Source organism: Equus przewalskii, chromosome X (genome assembly GCF_037783145.1).
Source record: "Equus przewalskii isolate Varuska chromosome X, EquPr2, whole genome shotgun sequence".
Taxonomy (NCBI): domain Eukaryota; kingdom Metazoa; phylum Chordata; class Mammalia; order Perissodactyla; family Equidae; genus Equus; species Equus przewalskii.
Genome location: NC_091863.1, coordinates 106,227,739 through 106,244,161, shown reverse-complemented (window position 1 = coordinate 106,244,161; position 16,423 = coordinate 106,227,739). Strand labels below are relative to the sequence as shown.

Here is a 16,423-nt window from a genome sequence, read left to right as displayed (position 1 = left end):
TTGCTACAATTGCTCAACACTGATTGCTGGATCAGAAGAGGAATTTCCCGAGTCAGTTACAAGCAGGGCTCGCGCAGGGCTGTAGATCCCATCAGACAGTCTGGAGACAGCTAGACAGGGAGATGGGCAGCAGCGCTCCAAATCGGGCAACAGCACGTGTGGAAGGAGCAGTGACCTATGGGGAGACTCATAACTCATAGACCAAACCTCTTCCAGCAGAGGGCAGTGCCTCAAATATCAGGCGGGACTCGGGCCAGCTGGAGCCAGAGCTGGGGATTTCGCTGGACAGATTGCACCAGCCCTAGGCCGAGGAGAAGCTGAACTAAACTGTCCTTCGGATACTGTAAGTGACATTGGGGAATACTCAGGGAGAGAGAGACACAGTGGAACTTCACACTACCGTGATTTTCCTGTTTTCTAATGTCTAACAATTTGGGTTTGGTAATAAATCTCTTTTTACATAGTCTGGCCATTAGGGATTGCAAGTAAGGGAATTGGGAGTAAATTTAACTCGACTGGCCACGGAGTCTCTCAGGTTTCTGGGTGCGTACTTGCATCAAAAAGGCAGTGACGTGCCTAAAATATAACCTAGCCGTCTCGCCCTAGGGCCCTGTGGATCTGACACGAAGTTTACAAATAGAAAGTTAGCAGAGGGAAAGATATGTAAGAAGTAGCAATTTTATCTAAAAATAGAAGCTTAGTGTTTAACACTAGAGTCCTTTGCTTTTGAATTTCAATGACTGTGAAGGATGGCTGTGAAAACAAACTTTAAAGTGGAGGAGCCAGCCATGCAAATTGCTGTGCATGCAGATAATGAAAGACTGGAGGAGGTTGGTCTGCAGGCCTAAACAATGTCCAATCAACTCCTCCCTGAATGTCAGTCACCTTTCCTGCTGTGTAATTGTTGGAATCCAATAGGGGCAAAGCTGAGTTAGAGTACCTCAGGGTCTTTTTCTAATCCTGTTAAGAAAGAAAAGGAGTGACTTTGGCATTTGCTGGTGGAGGCAAGGCAGATTTGCCAGATGATAAAAGTACTGTGTGTGTGTTTAATTATTTGTTGGGGACAGCTAAGTAAAACACGCCACGTAGGAAATCAGAGCGATAGGAAAGTGTGAGGGTAGTTTGCACGCGTCTCCTAGAAAAATATCAAGTGGAAGAAATACCAACAAAGAGAATAAACTTTCTTGGCTGTTTTATTTTCCCTGCCTCTTCTAGTCCAGGAATGTCTGGCGTTCTCCCGGTCGTTAGATTATTGCTGGCGGTGCTGCACCGGCCAACGAGCGGATCGAGTCCTCGGCCGGGCTGGGGGCGCCTGAGATGAGGGGGGGTTTCGGAGGTTTGGGGGTGGGACTGGCGGGCGGGCGGGGAGAGGAAGGACGCCGGCGGCTCGCAGACAGGCCCTCCGCCAAGGCCGTCGGCCGGACCCGAAGCCGTCCGCAGCCACCGTCCGCCGCCGTCTCGCTCAGCAGGGCGCGGCCCCGCACCACCCGGCTCACCCCCAAGAGGTGGGACTTTCCCCACCGGAAGTGATCGCGTCCAGTCTCGGGGAACTGGGGCACCTCAGCCAGTGTGTCAGAGAAACCCTTCCGGGTGTGTGCTGGGGGGGTGGGGGGGGGTGGGTGAGGCAAAAAATAGGTAGGTTCGCCCGCAGCGCCAGCGGCCGCCGCCGCCGGCCGGCCCCCGCCCCTTCCCCTGTGCGAGCGCGGCGCTGAGACGGCGGAGCGGCGGCTGGCCATGGCCTTGGCGTGACGGCCTCCCGGCGGCCGGGCGGGGGCGGCGGCCTGGTCCAGGTGGGAGCGGGGGGCGGCGCGGCCGGGGCCGCTCGGTGGGGGCGGGGTCCGGCGGCTAACGTGCGCCCCTCTCGCCCCTCACAGGCCGGACGACGCCCGCGGCAGCCGCGGCGCAGAGCCCCGCCCGGGCGGCAGCGACTGGAGCGGAGCCCGCAGGCCTGGGCCGGCTCGGCGTCCCGAGCAGGAAGCGGGGTCCCGGGGCCCCTTTGTGTGCAGGGCGGGGGAGGGGCGCCGGGCAGCCCGCGGGCCCCGCGCTGCGCCCCCCTCCCTCCGGGGGCGCGTCTCGCCTCCCCCCTCGCTGAGCGGCGCGGCGCCCTCCTCCCCGCGCCCCCCGCCCGGGCCTGGGCTCCTATAGGAAGGGCATCGCGGCGCCTCCCCACCCCGCCGACTCTCCGCTCTTCCCCTCCCCCGCCGCAACTTCCTCTTCTTCCCCGCCGGGCCCTCGCCGGCTGCTCCGCGATCCCTCCCCGCTTCGCCCATTTCCGCCCACCTTCCGCCTCCCGGCCGCTGCAGCGAGCGGGTGTGCTCTTCCCTCCCTCGGGTAGGAGTCGGTGAAGGTGAGCCTCATGAGGGAATACAAGGTAGTGGTGTTAGGGAGCGGCGGGGTTGGCAAATCCGCCCTTACTGTGCAGTTTGTCACCGGGACTTTCATTGAGAAATATGACCCCACCATTGAAGATTTCTACCGCAAAGAGATCGAAGTGGACTCTTCCCCCTCCGTGCTGGAAATTCTGGACACCGCAGGAACTGAGCAGTTTGCTTCCATGAGAGATCTCTACATCAAAAACGGTCAAGGTTTCATCCTGGTTTATAGTCTGGTTAATCAGCAGTCTTTTCAGGTAACCGAACCAAGTCTTGTAATTTGTTAGAAAGGGGTGTGGTAATCCGACGTTTACTTCTGGTTTGCCTGAGCCGTGCGTTAATGACTATGTTTTGCTTCTGAAAGTTAGACATGGTGCATTTTTGAGGTTACTCCTGGCACGGAAAAGTATCGGGTGGTTTCTATAGAGAGTACTGAAGTCACAACCGTCAACAAATATTTTAAAGTTATTTTTAAGTCAGAGAAAAGTGAAAAAGAAATAGGTCAGTCTGTGTCTATTTAGCCTGGACTAGAACCTTCTGAAGTTGCTTGTTCAATTCAACAAGTATCGATTAATGTACTCAACAAAACGACATTTAACAGATAACGTCGGGTAAATAGAGCACTTTGGAAGGACAGTGATTTGGAGCCGATTAGCTGTTGCACAGACAACTCCTCTGTGTCTGCTTGTTCCTCCTCCCCCTCTCTGTTCTCACCCAAGTTTCTCAGCCAGATTCATAAATCTGAATGCTGCACCGTGAAGAACTCAAGACCTGCCTTCTGGGCATTTTACTTACTTGCTTGGGGCGGGTGAAGGAAAAGTTGTGAGTTGAAAAGACTAGTACCTAGAATTAAGAACCAACAAAAATTTAGAATGGTTCTCCTTTTCTTCAGTTGATCCAAATTGTTTCTGATAACATTGGCTATTTTTATAGAAAATATGAGGATCTGGGAACATTGAGCAAGCGCCGATTTCTAACCCCGGGTGGGTGGCCAAACTGGAGGTGGTCCAGTTTCTTTGGAAAAGCTGTCCTGTCCTTCATTGGGAGACAGACTGAAGGTTTAACATTATTTTAAGAGAGGCAATAAACGTTGCTATTTATTCTTTGAAAATAAATAACCTCATATTGACCCATTATATTGACCTCCATTGATTTAGGAAATGGATATTTTTTCTGCATTTAAAGGTATGCACTTAATGTTGCTTACTTAAGAGACATTAAGTGCTTCAGCCAATCCAATGTGCTAATTCCACTTTTTTTTTTTTTTTTACTATTTTAAATTAAAGTACTACAGTGAACTTTTCCAGTAACTTGATGAAGCAACTTCAGGATTTTTTTTTCTTTTAAAGATAATAAGCTCTGAGTAAATGAATCAAAGTTATTGTGAGCAAACTGAAGTTCGTTTTATGTAGGCTGAAATTCCAAAGCAATAGTATCATGAAAGCATTTTCCCCCAGAAAGTCCCAGAGTCCTAAAGGTTCTCTTTGACAGGCATTTTCTTTCTAAAGGCTCCTCCAGAGATCTCTTATTCTATTAGCTGACTCTCTTGAGGCTGAAAGTCTTTTGAAAGGTTTTTCATAAGATTTCCATTATATCTACTTCTGTTGTAGACATAAATAGGGAGTGAAAAACTGCCATTATTTCAACAGAGGCTTAAACTCTTTGAAGCCCCAATGCCATAAATTTAGATTCTCCGCTGAACCTGTGTTTCCATAAGGACACAGGGAAAAGAAGCTTAACCTAGAAAACTGAATTGATACATGATGTAAAAGAATGTTGCAAATATCAAATAACTATGTTTTTGTAAATTTCTGCAGTCCCGTTTTTCCTTCATCCTGCTTGTGAATATTCTGCTTACTGTCACTCTTCAAATTAAACAGGGTTTATATTTAAGTCAAACCTCTTAAGTTATCAAACATTTTTAAAAATTTTAATGTTACGATTAAATCTATAGTACTGTCTTAAATCAGTACTCCCCTCCCCCAGAGTTGATGCTAATAGAGAATTGCTAAGGCTCTTATCTTTTGTAATGAATTGTAATTACTTAGAAAAAGTAATACACTCGGGAGAAAATCCAAATTGTAAAACTGAACGCAGGCAAAGAAAAGTATGACTCCTTCAAAGAAAAGTATACATTGTCCCTCCCAGGAGCTGCTCCCTGTTACAATAGTTTCTAGGGTATTTAAGTGTATTTTAAGGTGTTTGATTTTACTGAGATAAAGATGTACCATTACATTTAAAATGAAACATTGAAGTGTATGAATCTGTTTTTAACTTTGGTCTTTTAGGCACAGCACAGTGTTTTTGTTCCCACCTCAAACCCTTTCCCTCGAGCGCTCCTGCTGAATGGCTAGGAATGCATAGATGCCAGGAATGCATAGATGCCCGGAATGCATAGATGCCGCAATCCTGTGCTAGGATAACAGGTGTCACAAGGAGTGGTGACAAGCCAGCAGGTTAAAGGAGATGGCCACAACCCTTATGTACAAATGGATTCATCGTATTTGGGAACTTGCTTTTAAAATCAGTATAGACTAGGGGAAAGAAATGATTCAATGAGTCCTAAGGTTAGTGTGCAACCTACATTTGACATTCTTGACAGAAACCCTGCAGAGGTAGTCTGTGGAAATGGTCTAGTTCCGACTTCAATGGAGAAAATGATGTCTTCCCTATTTGGCTGTGTGGTTTTATTTTGGATTCAGCTTTCTGTACTCATTGAGGATGACTTCTTGTGAGATGGTAATACTTCTGTTGTGGTTATGCAAACAGCATAATGTTTTTCTTTCTCTTTGTGATTGTTTGGACAGGATATCAAGCCAATGAGAGATCAGATTGTCAGAGTGAAGAGATATGAAAAAGTCCCACTAATCCTAGTAGGAAATAAAGTGGATCTGGAACCAGAAAGAGAGGTTATGTCTTCAGAAGGCAGAGCTCTGGCTCAAGAATGGGGCTGTCCTTTCATGGAGACATCGGCAAAAAGTAAATCAATGGTGGATGAACTTTTTGCTGAGATCGTCAGGCAAATGAACTATTCATCCCTGCCGGAGAAGCAAGATCAGTGTTGTACAACTTGCGTCGTCCAGTAAAAAAGATAACCTCAATCATGGCCATACCGAGCAGGTTAGTTGTTGATGGAACTTTATGAGCCAGAGAGTGTTTTGCTTTCCACCAAGTATGACACAAAACTGGTCAATATCAGTACACATTAAGCTACCTTAAATTTCTTACTTTATTTTTAAAATAACATTTCCCTTAGCCCAAAATACTCAACATTCAGCGTGGAAAATCAAAAAAATACGGATAAGCGAAAGGAAGGTAAGAAATTGCCTGTATTCCCATCGACAAGATTTATTTTTTAAAGTGAATTACTGTTCTTCTCTCTCTGCTTGACTGATAGCATTCTTTTGGGGTGGGCTGAGTTAGGGGATAATCCTCCTTTTCCCTGTTATGGTGATTCAGCGTCCAATGTGCACAGGAGAGCATTCAACAATGATTTCAGAAGATGATTAGTTCTGTGTTTTCTCTGCTTTTCTATCTTGGGCTAGAGAGCTACTATAATTAAAATCATCAGTTTACTAATCACCCAAGTGCTTGATTTAACAGGACGACTATTTAATCGAGTTCATCTGGACCTTGCACTTGAGGGACTTAAGTGACCTCTGATAGTAACAAATTATAGTGCCACAATGTACCTTGACTTCCTTATGAATATATGATCCAAATGAGAATCTGTTAAAATCATCTGTGGTGTGTTAGAAGGGACAATCCCAAGTGCCCAGGAAACATTTCTATTCGGTTTAATAAATAACGGACTTAATAAGAACAATAACAAAAGCTTCAAACCTTTCATTGAGTTAAATGATAATTTAATAAAAGATTTTTAAATGAATGAGTTTTTGAAAAAGTAAGATTATGTAAAACTTACTGAGCATTTAAAATGAGATTATTTTATTCATATCATGATCTTTTAATCTAGATTATAATTGGGCAGATACTGTCACTTAGTAACACTTAGATAATAAGATAAAACAACCAATATTCTGGATGCCTGAAGCCACAGCAAATTCCAGACTAGCCTGACGGTATCAGGAACGGAATTGATTGTTCTGAGCCAAGACGGACCTCAAGTCTAGGAGGCAGTGTTGCAAATGGCAACAGGCATTTCACATCTCAGCGATGATTCCCAATCAAAGGTCTGGCTTTGTATGTGCTCCCTGGAGAAAAGACTAACGGTCCCTAATTTATCTTTTCAGACAAGATCTCTTGTCAGGTAGTGTCATCTTTGAAAATGAAGGATATCAACAATGCTTTATTCAAAATGCTTTCACTCATCAGCTTTTTAGCATACCAGAATGTGATGAAAACCCATTTATTTTCTTATACCTAGCTACAGCTGTTATCTTATAATGTCACTGTTCAGACTGTAGTCCAGCATATGTTTTGTTGATGGCGTCGCACTTGCGTATAGTCTTTTGAGGCAGGAACAGGCATATGTTCTTGCATATAAGTAGGTGATTGAGTCCCATGTTCTTGCTTCCACAGTCTCTCTTCTTAAATTTTAAGCCAGCTTCATATTTGACCAAGTTCTGTGTGGTGATTGCATCTTTACCATTGTGCTCTTTTTCTGTCTGATACTTTTAACTAGACAAGTGACATAAGTGTACACATGTTAGTTTTATCATCTTCATAAAAAATTAACCAGGGGCTGGCCCAGTGGCATGGTGGTGAAGTTTGCACGCTCCGCTTTGGTGGCCCAGTGTTCATGGGTTCGGATCCCGGGTGTGGACCTACACATCAGTGGTTCATCAAGCCATGCTGTGGTGGTGTCCCACATACCAAATAGAGGAAGATTGGCACAGATGTTAGCTTAGTGACAGTCTTCCTCAAGCAAAAAGAGGAAGATTGGCAACAGATATTAGCTCAGGGCCAATCTTCCTCACACACACACACACACACACACACACACACACAAGAAACTGGCTCCCACGAAATGTTCCCAGTTTTCTTTCCATCATTAATGTAGACATCTATAGGAAGTAAACAGAATAAAATTGATCTCATACATGTAGAGGGCCAAATGTCTCAGTCAAATTGAAAAATGGATAATTTCTAAAGCTATTTTTAAGTCTTTCTTATTCTGAGTTATTTCTGAGTTTATTTCATTTTGCAACTTTTGTGATTTAATTACTTGTAATCCATTTGGTTACCTACAGGAATGAGTAAATAGATTTTTTTTTTTATATCTCAAGCCAACTATGTTTACATTTTTTGTTAAGTAATGTACTGAAAATCAGAAAATATTAATACCGATGATTGCTCATTTTTTATAATAATGGGTCAAGTTACCTGTGTAGTTTTTTGTTTGGTTTTTATTTTGGTAAGCAGAGTGTGCAATTGAAGGTATGAGCCTTGAAATAAAATATCTAATCAGCTGAATTTCTGAAAATATTAAAGGGAGTTCCCTGACCAAGATCTTTTAGAATAAAGCACCCTATCTACAGGGGTTTTTTTTTCCTGACGTCAAATAAGATGAAACTGATGTGTTTGAGAATCTGTAATCTGAGGCCTGTAACGTTTGTGGTTGTGCTTACTATTTATCTAAAAAAGTAGGTGATGGATTCTGAATCCTGTAGCTTGAGTCATGGAGCTCTGAAGTCTGTCAGTGCTAGATCTAGATTGAAGATAAAACTTCAAGTAAAGGTGATTTGAGAAATGTTTGACCTTAATATTTAGAAGAGTCCCTTGTCCAAGTTAGCAATAATAAGACTCAAATAAGTCAGAAGTCTGTGATTACTGTAAATTGGTAGCTCTTAATTGAAAGGGAAAATTTATTAATACTCTAAGAATTGCTTCTGATAATTTCTCACATGTATTTCTTAGCACCCTGCAATTTGGGTCACCAGTCTCTTGCCCAACACCTGTTTATTTGCATGGCTGCCAGGATGGTTTCCTCAGCTTTCCCCCTCCCACTGGCAGTAATCTTAGTGTAAGCTTGGAAGCAAGGCCAGATTCTTTATGTGCTGCTTTCGTGACTGGTTTCCTTACTGACCTGAGGAGCCTGCCATCAAGTGCTTTGAAGGACTTCTTTTACTGCGCAGCAGCAGTATCGTAGAAACCCAGGTCAGTGTTGCAGCTGTGTTTTGGTTGTATTAACTACATCATAGCTCCTCTGTATTGGTGTACATAATTGACACTTGGCTGTTTTGGTATACTGTTGTTGAGAAGGATGGGTGTTTTGTTAATAATCTCATAATACTATAAAAGAAGTAAATCACAGTGCTGTGGGGGTTCAGGGAAAGGAAAGACCACATCCAGTCAGAGCAAGTTTCTCAATATTCTGGGCTCCTTGTTGTGGAGCTGTCCTGTGCATTGTAGGATGTTTAGCAGCATCCCCGGCCTCTACGCACTAGAGGCCAGTAGCATTCCCCTTGCCCCCCAGTTGTGATGAACAGGAATATCTCCAGACATTGCTAAATGCCTCCTGGGGGCCAAAATGTCTCCTGGCTAAGACCCACTGAGTTAGAGGAATTGAGGAGCAGTACCATTTGAATCAGGCGTTGAAGAATGGGTAGGATTTGCAGGGATGGGGGACGGGGAGAGGTGATTCTAAATAGAGGGAATGCCAAAAACGAGCAAGATAAAAGTCTAAAATATTCTGCTGATTCCCTGAAAAGAGGGTGGGAAGTGCAGTGAAGTTATCCCTGAAGTGTGACAGTTTGGTAAATACCCTTTTGGCAAATAGAAATTTTTTAAAGATTATTTTTCAAGAATTTCTTTATCTTAGCCCAGTATTGATGAAAGTTACAAAAAAAAAAAAAAAAAACCAGGAGTGTAAAAGGTGTTCTTCACTGTGGTTTGAAGGTCTTCTGCAAGGTTTTACCCTGTGTCAATCTGTGGATTATGGAACGGATTCTCCCAACGAAAGTAAATGGTGCAAAAGAGTGCCCAACACCAGGACTCAAACTGAGAGAACAAAGATCATTATTTATGTCAGCCTCAGTTCATTATATGTCAGCCTGAAGAAAAAGGGAGATTCTTGATTCAAGACTAGCACATCATTTCACGTGGCAGTAGAGTGCCTGGGATGTTAACAAAGGCTTCTGAAAGGCTGAACCATCTATGAATGTCATTTTAGTCTAGCTGGCCTTAGTATTTCTAAAACACAATGGAATTGATTAGCATTTTCAGGATTTTTCAAAATAAAAATGTGGGATCCGAATTGTTTCTAATCTTTTTCTCCAGCTTTTAATTAGATATGATATGCCAGGGACTCAGCAAATGTGAGGGGAAAATCATGAAAATTAAATCACATCGTGTACTTTAATATGCTGGCATTTTCTTATCCAAGTTAAATATTAATCATATCAGTAAAACACTAGGGTGGAATTCTGTTACAGAAGTTACAGTTTAGATAGATACTTCCTTTTTTTCCCTGCCCTATTTTGCATATCACTTTAAGTGGGGAAAATAGTTTATTTTAAATGCTCATTTGTCAACTAGTTCACATGCTGAGCCAAAAGGGAGCCAGCGGCCCTGAATGGAGAGAAGAGCATACTTTGAGGGGAGAGTGTACCACGAAGACCTGCAGTGGACCTGGGGTCAAAGGGCAGAACAGAGTTGCCTTGTCCCTTCTGTCCCCCTGATTCTCCCAGACCGTCACTGACCCCACCAGGTTCGTGGTTTGGCACTGTTCAGAGTGGATAGGTGCCTAGTTAGACCTGCTCTGGGTGTGGAGGTGTCTGGTGATTGGAATGACTCTTTGTATATCTGTTCTCTCTCTAATTGCTTCCTTTTAACCTCAAGATTAGGCTTTTATTACAGAATGAAATGCATATGAGCCATTCAGTTTTACTCCATTACCTCTCTGGCTTAGAATGAACCATCAGTAGAATTAACAAAAATTGCATCACGGAGTTGGAGAATTGCCACTGAGGAAGTATTCTAGCCATACTACAGGAAAGAGTCTCCTTGTGGGATTGCTTCTCAGTGGAATTCTAAAATCCAGAAGATAATAGCACTAAGAAAAACTTAAATCCTGTCAGCCGTTGGAAAAACTTATCAAAAACATACTCCCAAATTCCTTTGATTATCCACAGTCTTAGTAATATTGGATTCAGAAAAAGCAATTTAGGGTTGAGGGGAGCAGTACCCTACCTGGTCTTAATTCAAAGCTAGCCCCTGGGGTCAGATCATTGGGCTCACAGGGCTGCTTATTATCGGTGGACACGGTCGTACTATTTGAGATTTCAGAATGGAACTCATCATATTAATTTAAACTTAGAGAGATTTTAGGTCTCGGACATAAGAAAAATAGCTTATCCTTTCTACCCTGGGTTCACCATAAACATCTAGGGCGTGCGTTTTCCTTAAAGCATGCTTCCACTTCCATTCAGGGATTCTATGCCATAAGGTCAGCTTTTGCTCTCTGTGTTTAATGTTTGACAGGTGAGCACTTTTAGTAACCTATTTCTCCCACTCTACCCCCCAATAGGCTTCATGAGAATTATGCAAATTAGAATAGAGAAAAGATATTTCACAAAAATGTAACCTCTATCAACAGAATTCTAGCCTAGTGATTTGCTAATGTAACTAATATTTTACTTGGATATGAAAATGCCAAGTAAAAAGTGTGAAGGGAAATTCATTTTTGAAAAAGTTCCTTTGATTAAATCACCAGAATATTACATCTAAAACTGGAAAAAAATTAAAATTGATTATGACTGCACATTTATATTTGCTAAAAAGAATGCTAGTAAGTACCATTGTGTTTAGAAATGGTAAATCTAGCTAAGCAAAAGACATTCATAAACTGCTAAGCCTTTCAGGAGCCTTTGTTAACATCCCAGGCATTCTGCTGCCACATGAAATGATGTGCTAGTCTTGAATCCAGAATCTCCCTTTTTTTTCATGCTGACATAAATAATGATCTTTCTTCTTTCGATTCTGTGTTTGGTGCTCTTGTGTACCAATTTACCCCACTTGGGAGATCCTATTTCATAATTTCCTGAGCAAAAGGTTTGGACTGTTGCTTGGGACTTTTTTTTGTACTCTTCCATAACAAAATCGAATTAGAAAAAAGACCATTTAAGCAAGAGTTTGAGCAGAAGCTTCTAGAGTTAAGATTTGTTCGGTGTCTTGCTGGAAGCGTGAGAGTGAGGACAAGGATCACTCGTGTTCTGTCTCACAAGCAGTGAGTTAGACTTTTGCAGTGTGTCCGGATGTGATATCCTGGGAGTTAAAAAATATGAGTTTGACCAGCAGCCTTTAAAGCTTCTGGAATGTTTTTTAAATGAATGAGAGTTGTTAGTACACTGAAAATTTTTCTGTCACAGTGTGGAGCAATAACATTTACATTTCGCATTCTGTGAAATTCAAATCTGGGAGAGACTGTCCTTTTTGCTTAATGCAAGCGTTTGCTTCAGGATTTATTACTTCAGAGAATGAAAGTTTATTACTCTGTTGAAAAGTAGCTGATATTAACACTTCATTTGTTTAATGGTAAGCCTCATACTAATATTGTTGAGTCTGACCCGGGATTTATCTATTTCTCTTGATTTCACTGAAGTGTTGTCATTGTGTTTCGGAGTATAGATGGACCAAATGTTAACCAGGTTGTTTTAGAGGGTGGGAAATAATGCATATGTATCACCTTTTATTTAATGTAGATTATGGTTAATAAGCTGGTTTGTATTCTTAGTGTTTATTTTGGCTAGAAGTAAATAATTACTACTTCCTCAATTTGATTTCAGAGAATGCCTGAACTATTAAATCATCACATATTATAAGTCTTCACTATTTAACAGACATCATATTTCAGAATCTCAAACTATTTTGAAAAATTTGGATTAAAATTTATTGCAAACTTATTCAAATTAATTAAGGAAATTCTAGTCTGCATTACTGAAAAGTCTTCACAATGAATTGCAAATATAATGAAATACTGTTGTGTTCAAATAGGTATAAAAGTTCAAATAAGACTAAAGAGAGTATAAAGATCTTTAGTCTGGATATTAAAGACATAATCCTGGTCTTCTAGAAATTTATAACATAGTTGGGAAATGAAAAAAATACCTGACATTTGCATACTTTATAAGGTACTTTCACATGTTACCTTATGCGATATTTACCACAACCCTGTGAGGAAAGAATTTTTATCCTTGTTTTAGTGATGAGGACTTGCCCAAGCTAAAATAACCAGTGTCCTAATTAGCAATTCCTATTAATGCAATAAAGTTTTAATTTTAATAGGAAGAAAAATGTCTCTATAATAATTTCCAAAGAGGCAAACTTTTGTTCTCTTTTTCCTAATGTGTTTAGGTGGCAGAATTTCAATAATAGTGAGTGGAGAGATGTTATTTAAAAGTAATCATTTTTATGATAGAGCTGCTAATAAAGAGTTCTTGCAGGCTCTTTGGGACACTGTAGAAGTGGCGCTGTCAAATGAAATTAAAATTAGGCATGCATAAACATAGAGCCCTCAGATGATCTTAAATTGGTTTCACTTGGCATTTTTTCATGGTTGCAATTCTATCCTTCGTTTCTGGCTTTATTTAACAATTTTTATCTTTTATATTAAAAATATATATAATTCCACTCCCCTAGAAGCTATTGGATGATCCAGCGCAATGAAAGGACATGGTGTGGGAGTAGACAGATCTTTTTCCTTGGTATTAATTAGAAGGGCGGAAGTCTATCAGATGTAGGAGCAGAGACTGAGAAATCCTAATCCCACCAGTTCCCGTGGTGGGGAGGATGTCCACAAAAGGGCAGACCGGAGTGGGAAATGTGAACTGCTGTTGTCACCTAATATCTAACCCAAGTCAGGGCACCTAGCAGACGCTCAGTAGCTAGATCTTGACGGAATTACATTTTCTTATTTTAAATTCTCAAGAAAAGCTAAATTTTCAAAAAGTTTTGCATACTGTCAAGTTAGCTCATAATTAATATGCATTTAATTCTAATACAATTTCCCATTAAAAATATGAAGAGATCAAATTCAAAGTAGAAGTAACATCTGCTACTTTTATACTGTAAGATCTTTTAAAGTAAGAGCAGTTTTAATATTGTATAAAGTCTAATAATATTTTAAAAAATAAACCAGAGTAGTTACACACAGTATATTGTATCCGATGCATCATTACAGTTTCTAATGACTTTTTTGGACGACAGAAAATTACTTTTTAATTTAAACTGATGGGGAACACAGTGAAATTCCATCTAAAGATCGTTATTCTGGTACAACTTCCATATGTATATAGATCTGTTGTCAGCGTTGTCATTTTAAACTGTAATCTTTATTTCTACGTTTTTATGACATTTTTATCTTAATTGCAGATAAAACTCAGAGGAAATTTGCACAGATGCTGCTTTGGAGAACTTTACAACCTGGGTTGCAGAACTGAGCCTTGGTAAACCTGTCTCTCTTACAGCATGTTGCCATACATCTAATTAAGTGCATAAGGTCTTTGGCCTTCAAGCTCCATCGACCTTAAACGGGAATGCTTAGCACGTTTACCATACGTTTAAAATCTGTTCTTTATCAATCAGTCCTTTTGTAGCTTTCTAAGTTCTTATTGATGGCTAATATGCAAGAATTAATTTTTAATATTTTAATTGATTTCTTTAATCAGTTTCTCAACTTGTATTTATTAAATACTCAAACTCAGTATTACCTACTCAATGCCTTTTAAAAGAAAGTGATAATGGAGAAAAAATTGAGCCTTAAACAAATGGTTACTTCTGTATATTACCTCGCACCAGTGCTTCATTCTATTTGTAAAATCTTTCTCCTTTAAATGGTTGGTTAATACTTTGAGACTTTGTTTACGTGTGGCAGTGTTGTAAAAAGAAACTAAAGATCATAATTTACCTGTGTGGATGGAATATCCCTTTTCTTCAAGTGTAGTTTGTGATGTGTTTTTTGTAATTAACATGTTCTGAAAGTTACAATTGATATTTCAAATTGTAGCACGTTTAGCTGAAGAGTTAAGCGTTTGATTCCATTAGGTTTTCACATGTGTTAATCTCATTTACGGCATCAAATTGCAGCAGTAACATTTTCCTTTCTGTGAAGTTCTAAATTTAGTTATGACCTACTTAGCAATGCCTTTGAAAAGGGATATTGTATCCATGGTAAATTAATTGTATACCCAAACAGAGATAGCTCAGCTTTGCCAGTCAGGCTTGTAATTGACATCTAGTAGACTTCTGCACATGTAAAATTGAATTCAAATAAAATCATATACACTTTCTAGTTCTTAATATTTGTCTTTCTGAATAATAGTTTAAAGCAATATTTGTTAAAGTTTTCTTGCACTATCACAATTGCTTTTTAGTTATTTCTCAAGAAGCATGTTTGTAGTAGAGACAAAAAATCTGTGTAACAGGAAGGAGGATAGCGCCAAGTCTCTGGGCTTTTATTTTTTGTTTTTGTTTTTGTTTGTTTTTCTTTTTCAAATGTGCTTCTAATAGCCATTGCCTTCCATGTTGTTTACCTAATCAGCACATTTTGTCTGAATACTTGAACATTTTAACAGTAACACAGGTATAGAAACGGAAAGGAAACTTATAAAGAGTAATCTTTTGGTTCAGTTTTAACATCATGACAATGAGCGCTTTTTCTAGCAATGATTTTTAAATTTTGTAAATTTGACAGTATTTTGTTGTTGGTTTTTTATTTGGTTAGTCGCCTGCTTTTAATTTGCAGAAGTTAGTAACTGCAGCTCACCTACTGCACCAAAGTTCTCGATTTTAGGAGCCCAGCTTTAGTCATTTGAACATGCTTCTAAATAAAACAAAACGAAAAACCAAAACTATGCTTTTAATCTACAATAATAGCTCAATAACTTTGTCAAGGAAAGCTCTAATATATGCAGTGATGGTTTATGGAAGGGTGTGGCAATTTTAAATTTATATTGTGTGTGATGTTCAAATAAAGTGATATCTACATTCATGTGATTTATTGGTCAGCATGACCATGAATTATTGTGTAGAAATTGGTTAAACTTTGATTTCCTTTTTTTAAATCGTGTTGCATTTGATTCCTGATCAAATTCCCTCAAAGTGAACTCTTGATCTTAGATTTTGAATTTTGTGGTGAGATTGTAAGGGTGGAGGCAATTGAAACATTGTTCCTTATTTATAAACTGCTTGAAATGAATACTTAAGTTTGCACTTTAATACCAAACTTAAAACCAAACACTCAGTTCAAAGTCGGTTAAGTGATCATGGTTCATCATTATCAGCTGTGTGAAATTTTAAAGGAATCAAATAATTCATGATGATTTAAATTTTCTGCAGATACATTTTTTTATACAGTGTTTCTTTCTTACCGACAGTTCTCATTCTCTCTCTCTGTCTCTCTCTCTGTCTCTCTCTCTGTCACTGACCTCAGCAGCAAATTTAACTTGAATTCACTTAGGATCACAGGAATCAGGGGAAAGTGATTAAAGGTGGTTTCTCCAGCACATTTTAAGAAAAGGGACCAAAAGTTATTTTAGCTTCCACAATAGATTGCATGTCAAGTTGCTTATTAGGATAATAAATTAATATTAAATGCAATATATGTCTTGTCTTTACTATGGCATCTGTTTAGGAGTTGTTCAAATCACTGCAGTAGGGCTCTGCAAATAAAATCATGTAACCTATTATCATGGATCTAATGTACTGTAACTTTATCAATGAAAGGTAAAAAATCTCGAATAACAAGTACAAACATTGAACAATGACCTATAAAGATTTGTAAAAGTAAAATTTTTCCAATAGATTTCATTCTTGTCATTTTGTAAGACGATCCTGCAGTCCACCTGTTTGTAACTTTTTTAATAAAATAGACATCTGTATTACTGAGGTTGTTCTCTTGAATTATTTGGTGAATTACCATTTGTTCTAGATTTGCTAACTCGTAAATCTCTTTCTCATAAGTGAAAGTCATAACTTTTTACCAAAATGATAATCTGTGTTGTAGTACATGTTTAAAGAAGGTAAACATTCACTTGTGTCTTTATTCACCCTTCTGCCATATGTGGGGAGAAATGGATATATCCTAAAAT

General features: G+C 39.8%; 1 protein-coding gene across 3 annotated transcripts; it reads left to right on the top strand.

The window, feature by feature from the left end:
• Positions 1–204: 204 nt before the first annotated feature.
• On the top strand, positions 205–16,216 carry RAP2C (RAP2C, member of RAS oncogene family). 3 transcript variants are annotated; one of them, XM_070604969.1, is made up of 4 exons: positions 205–343; positions 1,875–2,629; positions 5,180–5,492; positions 13,707–16,216. In XM_070604969.1, exons 2-3 carry the CDS (start codon positions 2,357–2,359, stop codon positions 5,456–5,458), a joined length of 552 nt encoding a protein of 183 aa, XP_070461070.1. In that variant the 5' UTR covers positions 205–343; positions 1,875–2,356; the 3' UTR covers positions 5,459–5,492; positions 13,707–16,216. The 3 variants fall into 3 exon arrangements, with proteins under 3 accessions (XP_070461070.1, XP_070461071.1, XP_070461069.1); XM_070604970.1 differs by lacking the exon at positions 205–343 and adding an exon at positions 1,466–1,590; XM_070604968.1 differs by lacking the exon at positions 205–343 and adding an exon at positions 1,632–1,790.
• Positions 16,217–16,423: the final 207 nt, after the last annotated feature.